Below are 15,332 nucleotides of genomic sequence, written 5' to 3' on the forward strand. Positions count from 1 at the left end.
ATCCTCCTTTCTTTCTTTCTTTCTTCCTTTTTTTTTTTTTTTTTTTTTTTTTTTTTTTTTTTTAATAATAAAAAACGAGTAATTCTAAGAGTATATTAAGTGTTCATCAATAAATAAAGTAGCTTTTAAAATTATTTGATCAATCACCTGTCTAATAATAATTTTAAAAACCACTTTATTTTTTGATGGATACTTAATATACTCTTAGAATTACTCATCAAAAAAGTGTCGAAAAGTCTAGGTTAATAATGTCATATAAGGTACCCCGTCACATAAGTAGATCGAATTTATTTAGGAATTTAGGAATTTATTCGATATATTCGGGATGAGAGGGTGATATTTAGGAATTTTTTTTTTTTTTGTGCAAATCTGTTTGTAATAAATTTTGTTCCTTCCAACCCCAATCCCATGTGATGTACATGATCTCCACAATCAATTACAATCAAAGCAGTATGTACTCATCTCACTATATTCTTGGTGTTAGTTTATATTAAAAATGTGACACGTCAACAATGAAAATTGAGTATATTTTTAACAAGTTTTTATATTTTATATCGTATAAAAGCTTTGAGCAGAAAAACAGTATTTTAATTTAGTAAAGAATAAGCGTTTTTTTAAAAATAAAGAAAAAGCATTTTAGAATATTTTTTTTTGTTGTCCCACTAATATGTCATATTTTTAATATGTAACATTTTTTACGTCATTCAATGTAAAAAATAACTTGAATTCATATAATTTGAGAATTTCAATTTTTTTAAAATTGTTGAAGATTCTAATCAAATGTAAATTACATATCTTCTAGGAATTTATTTTTTCCTCATGCAAATCAGATTGTAAATAAATTTTTGTTCTTTCCAACCCCAATCCCATGTGATGTGATCTCCACAATCAAATTACAAATTTACAATCAAATCAGAATGGAGAATATATTCTCTAATGAGTAATACTACACATCATCCCCTTGTCCTCCTTTTGTCACCCTAAAATTGATGTGGCTCTTAAAATTACCATTGGATTTATGATAGATCTCCATTGGATTTTGATCCAATAGTAATTTTAAGAGCCACATCAATTTTGGGGTGACAAAAGGAGGACAAGAGGATGAGACTATATATATATATATATAACGCCGGAGTCAGAGACATAAGAAACAGCGTGTAAAATGAAAATCGACCACCTCTCCCATGAGCTCCTTTGTTTTTATTATTATTATTAGAGAAAAATTATATTTAATCATTATATTTTTATCTTTTTAAATTTAGTCTCTTTGAGTTTCTAATTTTAAGAATATGGTCTTTAGGTTTTGAATAAATTTTAAATAGGCACCTATGTCACTTTTTCTTCAAGATCAATAGTTTGTCATATTTCATGTGTGTCTCAATTGACACATTAGCGTTTATATCAGTACCTAATATCAATATCACATCATTAAGCGCCAAATCATCCATAGAAAAAGAAAAAAAAGAAAAAAAAGAAGAAAATCTAACTCTAGAAACAAAAACCATCTTCTTTGTCATCTTAATCTTCTAGATTTGTAAAATTAGATGGAAAACAGTTAAATTTGATGCTGACACGTACATTGACATTGTATTGGGTGCTAACATGAACCCCAAAGTATCAAATGAAACACATGTGACAAATGAAAAATCGTTAACTTTGACATTAAATTAATAGAGGGATCAATTTAAAAATTTGGACAAAACCTAAGGACCTTATTTTATAAATTGAAAACCTAAGAACTAAATCCAAATCAGATAAAAACTTAGGGACGAAATATGATTTTCCCCTTATTATTATTATTTTGTCTTTTAACAATAATTGATCCAAGAATTAATTAATGCTATACACCACTCCCTTATCTCCCCTAAGGGGATCACGCAATATAAACTTTAGGGAGATGAGAGGGGAATGTGAGAGGTGATGTATAGCATTACTCTCCAAGGATTGGGAAGTGATTTCCACACAACTCCTCCCACACAACTCCCTCTCACATTGTGTGAGACTCATACATGTGGGTCCCAGACAATGTGAGAAGAAGTTGTATGGAAGTTGTGTAAGAGTACTAGCAGCAGTTATCCTATATTGGTTCCATTTCTTATATTTAGGGAAAATTTCGTGAAAAACATCCAAAAACCTCCCACAGCAGACACCCTATATTTAGATAAGGGGGTTGGAAATAAATAGTAATTCTCGATGTATACATGTCTACTATTCCTTCCCTATGTATTATTTTAATATAAAAAAAGTATATTTGATTAATATAGGGAAAAGAGAAAAAGTACGAAAGAGAGAAAAAGAATAAAATAAGAGTAAAAAAAATAATATTTAATTGATATAGAGAAAGGTAAGGGAATCTATATATTGTGGAGTATTTTTTTTATAGGAAAGCAAAATGTAGTTTTGCTCCTTAAATATAGGAAAAATGGTTGGAAATATACTGCTAGTGCTCTAAGAGTTGTAAGTGAATCATTTTTCCCAAAAATTAATTGGGGCAAGATTTCTCGACCACAACATAATGTTTTGTTTTAAATATGATTATCTGTATATGGGAAATTACAATTTTCCAGCAAGAATGAAAATTTATATATAATAACACTTTAAAGGCAAAAACTACATTTACTATTAATTGAATTGTAAGGAAATAAACAAACCTACCAAAAATTGTAAAGAAATAAAGAAACCTTCCATGCTTAATGCGTTTATAAAGACTCCTACAGGCATTTTAGGATTGTTGATCACCCCATAATACGAGTAGGGGTGGTTTGACTTTTTCATTGAACTTGGATTAATTGGTTGAGTGAATAGAGTCGACAAAGTCAAATGATCAGCATAATTAAACATGTCCAATTCATCAAATTAGAGCACTAATAATTTGAATATGAATTTATATTGGCTATTATTTAATTTTTTTTTTTGAAAGGTTTATTGGTTATTTATAGGATCGGAACTACTATTATTAATTGGTTCCCCTCAAGTGCAAAATATTCCTAAATTAAACAATTTTTTCAATGAATATATAGCAATATTTTTGGTAAAATCAATTGGATTAAATGAAGAATTAACAAAAGAAATAATTTCTGAAAATACTTCTTCTTATTATTGAACCCATCTTACATTGACGAGATTATTGAAGCTAATTATTAAGGACAAACACCTCCAGGACCTCCAAAGGAGAGGGCTTGCCCCAAAAAAGAAGTACTGAAAAAGTCCAAGCGGTAACATTGTGCACCGACGTCATAAAAAGGACCCAACATTTCGGAATTGGTGTCAACCATTTGGTTCTGGGCATTGATTATTTGAATATGTTCAAAAAGACCTGCTCTATTCGGTACAAAGCTAGGAAGAAAACCATTCCCCATTGGTACTGGAGTATGCACATCAGGCGGAGAAAAAGTTGCTCCACCGTATTGAACAGAAGATGCTCCAGTCGCTAAATGAGTGAGTATCTTTTTGGGCCAATATCCCAATTGGTAACTATCAAGTGTCAACCACCAATTTCCAGTTGATTGATCCTATATATCGAAGATAAACAAATATTAAGTAGCTCCATTTTTTTTAATATATATATATATATATATATATAGTTGCATGTTAACGTCAACAAAAGTACGTAGGTGGCTAGGAGAGAGATGCATGCATGCATTACGTACCTGAGAAATGGCTAGATCAAAACCGTATTGCTGTCCATTATAGACAGAAATGTTCGGAAAAGATCCACCGAGGAAATATTGAGGATGCACTTGTACAAAACCTGGACATAGTGCATTGTAGCAACCAGTTTTTTTATAGCCATCTGCCTGTTGATATCATGCATTCATGTTCAAATGGATTCATTTAAGGGTATATATATATCTTTCATGGTTAAGATAAGACAAATTAAGGGATTGGAACAAGAAAATCATTTCTTACAGTCCAATATGCAGTAAGACGTGTGCGATTGTCACCATATAAAGCAGGATGCACCTATATATACATACAGAATAACGGCTATAATGAAAGGAAAAGAAAACAAATTCATATATATATATATATGAAATCATCGATTACTTACTGCCCATCCAACTTCTATGCTGTTTGTATCAGCTTCGGGTCCATTTTGAACCCATATTTGAGCTTTACTATATTGGCGGTTATCCACATGTGGATTATTAACCATGATTTTTGCCCTTGCTCCATGGTAAGTTGCAACCCCCATTGTGTAAAGACCTAAAGACTAAGTCAAAAATTGATGTCACGGTCAGTTTAATATAATAATTTAATCAATATTATAATGCATTGAAGAAAACAATGACTATCATTTAGAGAAAAAAAAAAAAAAAAACTTGCATTTTCGCTGGGGAATTTCTTAGTTGCAAATGTGTTAAAGCTTCCACCATGAAATTCTGAGAAAGACTTCAAATCATGAGTTTGGCCCTGATCAACTTTAGTTCTTTGTATAGGTACCATTCCTTGTGGGCAACTGATATCCACAAGTTGGCTTTTTGAGAAAACTTTGCTTGTCATCCTTCCTGTTGAGAAACTTGGGTGCATCTGCATATATAATTTAGTAAAACATGATCAATTTTCTGGAGGAGATGATAGTACAGAAGAAAAGAATGTTGAAAGAATTAATAAAAATACATTTGCAATTAATTACCTGAATTTTGTGATTCTTGAGCAAAGGATGATCAAAAGCAGGCTGCTTATATATATCCACACAATCGACCTCACCAACATCACCTGACTGCACATGAAAACAACAAATTAAAGATATATCTATTAACAGTTTCCTCATTAATCACTCTCCAAAGCTTTACATGTTTGGGCATGTATTTTTCATAAATGTTTGAGTACCTGAAGTGGGTTGATGACTCCTGGCTCATCGAACATGCTTGTTCTTCCATCAACTCCACAGCAGCTAAAAGTAACACCAAGAATTACTAGAAGAAACAAACCCATTGTACCAATTGTCTAGCTCACAGATGATGTCAAAAGATGAACCCAGGTGTGTATATACATAGATAAATGTGTTGAAAAAATCACTGTGAATTTATCATATTTATCATTTTACTATATTTAAAAGATTGTTAATTTTTTCTTTAGTCATTGTATTAATTTCATTTGATTTCATATGAGTTAACATATATAATCTTAATAATTTAATTTTAAAATAATGGTGAAAATTTTAAAAACTCTACCATGAGATCATCCTAAGAAATCGGAATTAAGGATCCTAATTAATCATCTAATTAACGAATATCTCCGCGTAGTTAATTCTCTCTTGATTCTAGATTTAAATTCTCATATTAATAGGAACCGGTTCCTTAGGGTTAGGAGGCTAATCCACGTTACATGGATTAAGCTTGCAGATTGATAGTTAGATTATGTTTATCTTTATCTTTCTAAGCTATGTTTAGATTATGTTTATCTTTATCTTTCTAGGCTATGTTTATATTTCAATATTGATTAGAGGGGTTGAGAGACTTGTTAGGAGTAGTAGACGTAGCTGGTTTAGAGGTGGAGTTGGAACGGATTAGGATTAGAATTTATTTGAATTTGAATATTAGAATTTAGGTATTATCACTTTAGGCTTTATCTTATTATTTTTCTATTTAAAGACCATTAGGTTGTTACTGAAGAGAAAGAAAAGAATTAATATAGACTTTTGTTTTGTGGTTTGATTCCAGTCTTAATTGGATTTACTTGGGGTCTGTTTCGAGCCATAAATTGGAGTTCGCTATCATCTTTCTATTTCATTTCTACATTCATTCCTATTTTTCATACATCCATCAGAAAGCACGCATCACATACCAACAAAGAAAATTCAGAAAAATAAACGGGTCTTCGTATGGAAATATCAAATATGTGTGGCAATCTTCAATTCTATGAATCGATTTGTTTCTATTTATGTTAGAAAAGTCTTTGTTACACAAATTTATGAACGTGCGCCAACAATACATATATTGTCTCCATTTCATTTGAAAATTTCTTAACAAGCGTTTTATAAGGAAGCTTCACTTATTTCTAAATTGCCACGCATTTTTTAAGGTAACTTTCAAACTACCAAAATTTGCAATATAGTTGTCCGATATATATATCAGCCCCTTTCAATCACCTTCCGGCCATTAAGATTTTTCGTTAACGCTTAACGAAAGGAAAAAAAATGACCAAAATATCCCGTTTATAAAATAAAAAATTTAAAAACAGAAATAAAGTTTTTTTTTTTTTTTTTTTTTTTTTTTTTTTTTTTTTTTAAAAAAAACACAGACCCACGACCACGCATGGGTCATCGGTCTTTTTTTTTTTTTTTTTTTTTTTTTGTTTTTCTATATTTTTGTTTTTACTTTTTAGGATTTTTTTTTTAAAAAAAAATTAATGGTGTATTTGTATTTTTATAAATTTTATAGAATTATAGGAGACAAAAGTTGTTAGAGTTGTACAAAAGTTGTAAATGTATCATATCTCATCCAATATTTAAGAATGAATTTACAGTAATGTTTCATGCACAACAAATGTACACACTTTGTACAACATCACTGACGTTGAAATGATTTTCATTTTTAATGTTAGGGGTAATTACCTTTTCCCCCGATGAACTACCAAAAAATGGACAAAGCCCCCATGAACACCAACTTGACCAAAAAAGAGCATCCAACTATCAACTTTACACATTTTGCCCCATTCCGTTAGTTAGACCCGTTAACATGGACGGAATATGCCGATTTTGGACGTTAATTTTGATTAAAAGACAAAAATGACATCAATTGATAAAAAAAATAATAATAAAAAATTGGTTTATTAATTTGGTTTAAATTTATTAACAAAAAATATTAAAATTAATATATTTTTTTTTTTTAAAAAAAGAGCATAAAAAAAAAAAAAAAAGAAAAGAAAGAAAGAAAGAATAGGGGGTGGCAGCCACCCCCTTAGGTGGAGGGGGTGGCGTGAGAGCCACCCCAAAGGTGGGTTCGGCCACCCCGCAATCTGGGGGGCCGCACGACCGCCCCAGTTTTTCTCTGGGGTGGCCGGACCCACCTCTGGGGCTGGCTTGCAGGCCACCCCCTCCACCTAAGGGGTGGCAGCCACCCCTCTGGCAGCACCCATTCTCTATTTTTTTCCTTCTTTCTTTCTTTCTTTCTTCTTCTTTTTTTTTTTTTTTTTTTTTTTTTTTTTTTTTTTTTTTTTTAAGTTGAGGGCATTTAGGTTATTTTTGAAATTGAGTGAGGGTATTTAAGTATTTTCACGAGTTAGGCTAACGGAAAGGGGCAAAACATGTAACTGTGGTAATTGAATGCTCTTTTTTGGTCGAGTTGATAGTTCATGGGGGCATCGCGCATTTTTTGGTAGTTCATGGAGTGAAAATCATTTCCATGTCAGTGATGTTGTACAAAGTGTGTACATTTGTTGTGCATGAAACATTTTTCATGCATTTGATATCATTTGATGCTTTTATTTAATGCTATCGATTTTTTAAGCCTTGTTTCAAGATCATTACAAAAAATTTGCTTATTAGCGGTCAGCAAATTTGGTCACTAATAATATTATTTTGGCCGTTATTGATCAACAGCAGCCAAATTTGGCCGCTAAAGAGTGGCCGCTAATAATCCGATGCTAAAGACTATTAGCGGCCACATTTTTGACTCGCCGCTAATAATTGTTTTATAGCGATGAACTTGGTGGCCGTTAAAAATAATTTTACTCGTCGCAATTTTTTGTTAACCGAGTCCAAGAGTCGCCGCTAATAGACACGTATGTGGCCGCTAATGGTTAAAATAGTCTAGTATTAGGGGCCACAAATGTGGCCGCTAATAGTTAAAATAATTGTGGCCGCTAATACTATTAAAAAATGAAAAAAAAAATAATATTTTTTTAATAAATTTAGATCCACCCATCCTCACTGCATTAATTAAATCTCTACATGCAACTAATACTACTAAAAAATGAAATATATATATATATATATATATTAAAATTCAGATCCACCCATCATCACTGCAGTAATTAAATCTTTACATGCATATTGCAATGCAGAAATTCAGAATGAGAGCAGATATTCTAAAAGAAGTAGATCTCATAAGCAAAATTGTATTGCATAAGTTAATAAGTTCATGGCCCATTGGTGGGACGTATTCAACTTGCCAATGTGAAAATTACTCGTTGAGAACACTAGGTCAGTCAGTTAAGCTTTGAACATGGGAGCATTAATTTAATCTCTACTAGCATAATGCATATCATCCTAAATTGTTTCTCATCCAGAAGTTCTGATGAAATAATTGTTTAGAAATTAAACAAACAAACAAATGAAAGAAGTATAAAAAGAAAATCTAGTAATGTGTTTTCAAAGTATTTGGTGGCTTGAAACAATGATAACCAAACAACCCTTCCATCAAATAATGGGAACAAAAAAGAGAATGAAATTGACTTACATGCATCAATGAAACTCTGTTTCCTACAACTGCAGTTTCACCAATAACCACCTGTCCCATGATCCAATAATATTCCCTCTCCAATTTTTGTAGCTGTATAGATTCATAAAAAGAAAAAAAATGGAGAAAATTAGCCTTACATAATAGAGAAATGACCTTCATTATCTCAAATAGATGTAAATTCTCTAGGTAACAACAATCTTTCTGCAGAAGAATCAGAATTTAGAACCAATGCAATGAGACCCATGATGATCAAACAAAGGAAGAACACAAAAAACAAAAACAAAACAAAAAAGTGAAAAGAATGGTACCAAGATCTGGCTGCTCAATGAGGATAGTCATTGTTCGTCCAAACTTGGAGCAATAAAACTCAAACTAAAGGAATAGAGATGAAAAGCTTCTGAATAGCTGTGGCTCCACACGTTGTCCATGGAGGTATTTATGGTGAAATAAACAAGTCTTTGTCTGCTAAGTTGAAACCTTGAAGTCCTGAACTGAAAAATCTAAAGTTGCCCTGCTATTTTATCCAACAAGTCCCAAGAATTAAAAACTTGATATCTAAAATATAAGCAGATGTCATAAAACTTTTTCCATAATGCCCATAATGTTGTCTTGTTAAACATTGTTGTCTATTTCGCTAAGTAGGATCCACCTAACGGGAAGTCTAAGCCTTTTTGCAACGACAAATATGAAATATGATTTCCTAACTAGCTGAAAGAGTCGCTTGAGAGCTATATGCAATACCTTACCAAGCTTAATCATAGAGGCAAACACAAGAATGACCTAACACAACTAAGATCTTTAATTTAAATGATGTAAAGAATGTAAACTTATATTTTCCACCTAGTATATTAAGAAACAAATTATAACACGCCTTTCCTTTAAATAAGGACGCATCATACATCATCTCATAACAAAGATTATACACTTTGTACTTTCCCTGATATAGAACAAGGAATACATATTATACCAACACAACAATAAGACAAAAATAAAATTTCAGAGCACCAAAATAGCATAAAATAGCAATCACATGATAGCAGCTAATGCCAGAACCTGCATTTCGTTTCCATTGGACAACCTAACAAACTAAAAAATATAGGTTTGTAAAAGGTTTACACTTAAACTGAATCATATAACCAATTCCAATTTATTAAAATATTACCCATATGAGATCCAGTCCAGTCTGATCTTGATATATATATATATATATATATATATATATATATATATATATAAAATAAAGCCCACCTCTGTTTCCCTCTCGAAGGGCCTTGGCAACCCGAAGAGGGGTCTTCTGGAGACCTCGAATTTCAACAAAAATATGACAAAATCGTCATCATAAATTACACAATACCAAGAAATCCACAAAATGTTAGAACATATAAACTTAATCATGCTCAATCTAACATGCGCAGCGAAAATAAAAGATTGGATCTAGGCTTACCTCTTGCCATCTTTGCTCAAGCATTTCTACAAACATCTGAAGAACAAAAGAATGTTATTTGAGGGATTTTCTGGCCTGTGCCTATGAGTGTGCCAAAAGATGGATGCATATGGCTCTTTATATAGGCAGGTTAGGGACCCTCGTCATTAATTAGTAGCTGATTATTTTCCTCCCATCAAGGAAAATAAATCAGAATAATTAACATAAAAACTGTTATTTTCATGAACCATAATGTGGAATATAAAAAAAAAAACGTTTAAATCATATTGAATACAATTGTTATAATTACCGTTACAGTAATTAAAAGCCGTAACCGTTACATCAAATTAAATATGACATAAATGACACTTATGTAATTTCTTACATTCTCCCACTTGGCCCGTATGACACATATAATTCCTTATGATGTTCGGTTCTTCAATATGATAATTACTTTATTTATTCAAACCAATTACGAAATCCTCACACTCACACAAGGAATACTACACATGAATTATGGCGGTAAAACTTTATATAATAAGTCGTCCCTTCCATGTATTACATACAAAATATTCCTTAAGTGGAGATTCTGAATTTTTCCTTGTGACACATCAATGCAAAGATCCAATTGTTTGGATATGAGTTTCAATGGAAGCTTATTGGCTTCTATGGCAATCTGGATCGAGCTCTTAGGTTCGAATCATGGCAGCTGTTGTCTCATTTAAGCTTTTTAGCTCCTTTGGACTGGCTCTGTATATGTGATTTCAATGAGATAACTAACCTATCAAAGAAAGTAGAAGGTGCAATGAGAAGTGAGAGCCAGATGGCTAATTTTCGTTCTGCTCTGGATGATTGTCGGCTGGAGGATCTCGGCTTCAAGGGCTCCAAGTACACTTGGAGTAATAAAAGAGGCTCAGCTGAATTTGTCTAGGAACGGCTGGATAGAGCTCTAGCTACACGGGGGTGGTGTGATAAGTTCCCGGATGTGGAGGTGGAAGTACTAGCGACCTGAAGTTTGGATCATATGTCGTTATGGCTTCGGTTCAAACATCCTCTTCCATATACCCGTAGGCAGAAGTTGTTCAAATTTGAGGCAAACTGGAATTTGGATGAGGAGTGCAAACTGATTATCAAGGATTCTTTGAGGATTGGTGGGGTACCCGATAACCCTTTGGGGAATGTACTCCTTAATTTAGAATCTTGTAAGCTGGCCCTGACGAAGTGGAGCAATTTGAAATATGGAGCTGGGGGTTGCAAGATTAAGCAGTTAGCGGCTCAATTGGAAAGGTAGCAACAAAATGAACATCCGGGGAATGTGGAAGCGATAAGGGGGCTGCAAGTTGAAATTCATCGACTGCTGAAAATGGAAGACCTGAGGTGGAAGCAACGAGCAAAGCGGAACTGGTACGTGCATGGAGACCGAAACACCAAATATTTTCATGCATGGGCCAATTTTCGCCGTAGGAGGAATCTTATTGAAAAAGTTACAGATGAGGGTCGTCGCCAATGGCAACATCAAGTGGATTTAGAGAAGGTTTTTGTCCAGCATTTCCAGCTCTTGTACTCCTCATCTGGTTCAAGGGGAATTGAAGATTGCCTATCTGCGGTGATTCCAAGGGTGACATAGGCGATGAATGATGATCTGGTCAAACCATTCACCCTAGAGGAAATTGATAAAGCTCTATTCCAGATGCAACCTTTGAAGGCGCCAGGTCCGGATGGGTTCGGGGTCAGCTTTTTCCAGCACCACTGAGATTCGGTGGGGGAGATGGTCCGGGAAGCAGCTCTTGCTTTTCTCAATGCAGGTAATTTTGATGCCTATATAAATTCTACCTATATAGCTTTGATCCCGAAGGTTGCAGGGGCTGTCTCTGTTAATGAATTCTGGCCAATTAGCTTATGCAATGTCGTGTACAAAATCATGGCCAAAGCCCTAGCCAACCAGTTAAAAGGTACACTCCCAAGGATCATCTCCAAGCACCAGAGTGCTTTTGTTCCTGGGAGACTGATTTCAGACAACGTTTTGGTGGCGTATGAGGCCTTACATATGATGGCTACACGCATGAAGGGGAAGAAAAGCTACATGGCTATCAAGGTAGACATGAGCAAGGCATATGATAGAGTCGAATGGGGATTTCTAGAGGGAGTTATGCGAAAGTTGGGATTTGATGAAAGATGGATTTCAATCATAATGACTTGTGTTACCACGGTCTCTTATTCGGTGTTGGTAAATGGTATTCCGTCGGGGCGGATCGTGCCTACTCGAGGGAATAAGCAGGGGGACCCTTTATCCCCGTACCTCTTCCTTCTTGTCGCAGAGGGTCTTAGCTCAATGCTGGTCCAAGCTGAAGCTGCAGGTCACTTCTCGGGTGTCCCAAATTTCTTATCGGGGGTTTAGGCTCAGCCATCTGTTCTTTACAGATGATAGCTTACTCTTCTGTCAGGCGAACTTCCAGGAATGGGGCAATATGATGCAGCTATTGAACAGATATGAACAAGCCTCAGGACAAAAACTCAATGCAGAGAAAACTGCTATTTTTTTTAGTAATAATTCAAATGAGGGCCTTCAAGGATTATATTAGTAATTCAGTGGGGATCACAGCCACAAAAGGGTATGGAAAGTATCTAGGATTACCAACATTGGTGGGGAGATCAAAATACCGTACCTTTGCTGGAATCCTAGGACAAGTCCAAAAAAAGCTCGATGGTTGGAAGGAACGTTTCTTCTCCCAAGCAGGGAAGGAGGTGCTGATAAAAGCTGTGGTACAGGCCATCCCTACTTATAGTATGGGGGTGTTTCTATTACCAAAAATACTTTGCAGGAGAATCAATTCAACTACTATCAAGTTTGGTGGGGTCATCAACACAATACTTCCAAGGCTGCATGGATGCGTTGGGAGAGGTTGGGCATGCCAAAGCACTCAGGAGGGATGGGTTTTTGAGACCTTGAGGTTTTTAACCTCGCTATTCTGGCAACTATCCTAAAGGAGAAGTATTACAGGAATGTGGATTTCATGAATGCTCAGTTGGGCCATAACCCTTCCTATGCATGGCGGAGCATCTATAAGGTGAGGCAAGTGCTGGAAAGGGGTCTGGTATGACGGGTGGGTAATGGAGAACAGATCAGGATATGGGGCGACCACTATATCCCTATGCCTACCTCATATATGGTACAATCTTCAGTGAATGGGATGAGGCCGGATGCAAAAGTCAGCTCTTTTATAGATCCGGTGATGAGGGGGTGGAATGTATCGCTAATCCGTGCCTCCTTTTGTAATAGTGAAGGTAATACCATATGCAGCATTATTCCTAGCCCCTTGGAGAACCCAGATAAACGGATATGGATGGGGTCCTCTTCTGAATGCTATTCTGTCAAGAACGGTTATCATTTTGAGATGAATCGGCGAGCCCAAGCTCGAGGTGAATCATCCACTTCACAGGATAACAAGGATTTATGGCAGGCAATTTGGCGGTTACGGGTGCCTGAGGTCCTAAAGGGATTTGTTTGGAAATTGTGTCACAACATTCTTCCAACAAAATCTGCTTTGTTCAAAAAATCAGTTGTGCATGATCCACTCTGCCCTGTTTGCTCTGCTTGTTCAGAAGATGTGTGGCATGTCCTGTGGAGTTGTCCCGCTTCGGTGGCGGTATGGCAAGAGGGACCACGGTCGGTGCAGAAGCTTGCCATGCAGGAGAGTGATGGGATGGGTTTGGTCAAACAACTACGGGAGAGGTTGAATGAAGGTGATTTTATTTTTTCCTTAACTGTAGCTAGACTGGTGTGCCTTAGACGAAATTTCGTAGTCTATGATAGGGGCTTCCCCCCCCCCCCCTCCCCCCAAGCAGGTGGTTTCCCAGGCTCAAGAAACTCTAGCCAATTACACCATGTACCGGGGAGACTCTGAGTTGATGGCTTCCCAAAAGGAGAGAGGAGATCTTTGGTGGGTGCCTCCATCGGGGGTGATAAGCATTGAATGTTGCACATTCAAGCCCCTTAACTTACATATGTTAATTCCTTAGCATTGTTATTTGTATAATTTTGTGTTGTTTTATTGTTTTAGAAGACTTATATGAAGTGGTTAAGTTTAATCAAATCAAGGGAGTGATAAAATCAGAATTTCTTTAATAAGAGTCAAAATCGGATTGGATTCAAATTTGCATTCTGCACATGTCTCAGTGTTTTGATCATAACTTTTTTTTTTTTTTTTTTTTTTTTTTTTTTTTTTTTTTTTTATCAAATCTTAGATTGCAATGAAATTGGTCTTGTTAGAAATCTAATAAAAAATAAAACAAATATGTCATAAATATTTTTTTCCTAATTCGGACGTTTACCATGAAAAAATCGCCCCGCAATAAAAGACTGCAGATCTGGACGAATTTGGAATCATTTTCCTACTTGGATTAAATTTTCAATCTCCTACTTGGACTAAGGGACTAAGTTCTGATTTTTATTAGATTTCTAGGGCTTCTAGGCCTCTTCTAACCTCTATAAATAAGCGTCTAAACATTGAAGAAATACACACTTCTACCTAGAGCAAATTTAGAGAAAAACTTCTTGAAAGCTTGAAGAGTAGAAGAGAAGTAATCATGGCAGGAGGCCAGTGCAGCAGCGTCATAAGCAGTTAAAAATCTTTGTAGGGTATTGATGTAGCCCTATCCAAGTATAATGGTTTGATTGTATTTTAATTTAAAGAATTTTAGTTTATGCATGTTGGTTGTATAATTATGAGAATTGCTACAATTTGATATTGTTCTTCATCTTTTAATGGAATTGTTCTTCAATTCATAATCAATATTGGTAGAATTCTTCTCTTGTCTTAGAAAGCTTTTTACCTTTATTGAACTCAAATCATTCTTATTTTCTGTGATTATGAGACTGGTGATTATACAACGGGTTTAATTGACATATGATCAAGAGGATTAGATAGGCCATGCCTAGGGAAGAAGAATCGTACTACACTTTAGCTTAGTGTAATTTAGGTAGACGATTCGTACCAACCGAAGATGGGTTATACTTTTCCATTGATTGTATGTATCCTATTAAAGACGTAGCTAATCCATGCCTAGGGAAGACGAGTCGTACCGCATCTACGGGCCGTTTGTCGGCTTTTTATTCTGTTTTTACCATTATTTTCTTTTGTTTTATGTTGGGTTGTCGTTCTCTATCATTGCCTTTAATTTCTTGCGATCTTGACATCGAACGCACTCTTAGACAACTTAGATCCGTAAGGAACTCTAATTTGCTAGAAGAGCACCCCACTAAGACTATGGGTGACAATAATCCTATGGCTTTGAGAGATCATAATCTCCCTAGCACATACACTTCTCCCATATGTCTCAGCTGCCAGATGTTACGGCAGCTCACTATGAGATTAAGCGTAGCATTATACAAAGTTTATCATCTTTTCTAGGACTTAGTATTGAAAATCCTTACGACTTTCTCGGTGAATTCCTAGCAATCTGTTCTACCATTAAATTGAGCGGGTTAACCGAGGACGCTC

General features: G+C 34.9%; 1 protein-coding gene across 1 annotated transcript; it reads right to left on the reverse strand.

Moving 5' to 3' along the window:
- Nucleotides 1-3,140: 3,140 nt before the first annotated feature.
- On the reverse strand, nt 3,141-14,603 carry LOC133853994 (protein neprosin; the record flags this gene model as incomplete). The annotated part of the gene is made up of 9 exons (XM_062290018.1): nt 3,141-3,512; nt 3,651-3,797; nt 3,910-3,963; nt 4,052-4,206; nt 4,323-4,530; nt 4,637-4,723; nt 4,834-4,897; nt 7,653-7,717; nt 14,571-14,603. Coding segments are annotated over 9 exons (1,185 nt in total), but the record flags the coding sequence as incomplete, so codon positions are not given.
- Between the last annotated feature and the right edge of the window lie 729 nt (nt 14,604-15,332).

This window comes from Alnus glutinosa, chromosome 13 (genome assembly GCF_958979055.1).
Source record: "Alnus glutinosa chromosome 13, dhAlnGlut1.1, whole genome shotgun sequence".
In the NCBI taxonomy this organism is placed as follows: Eukaryota; Viridiplantae; Streptophyta; class Magnoliopsida; order Fagales; family Betulaceae; genus Alnus; species Alnus glutinosa.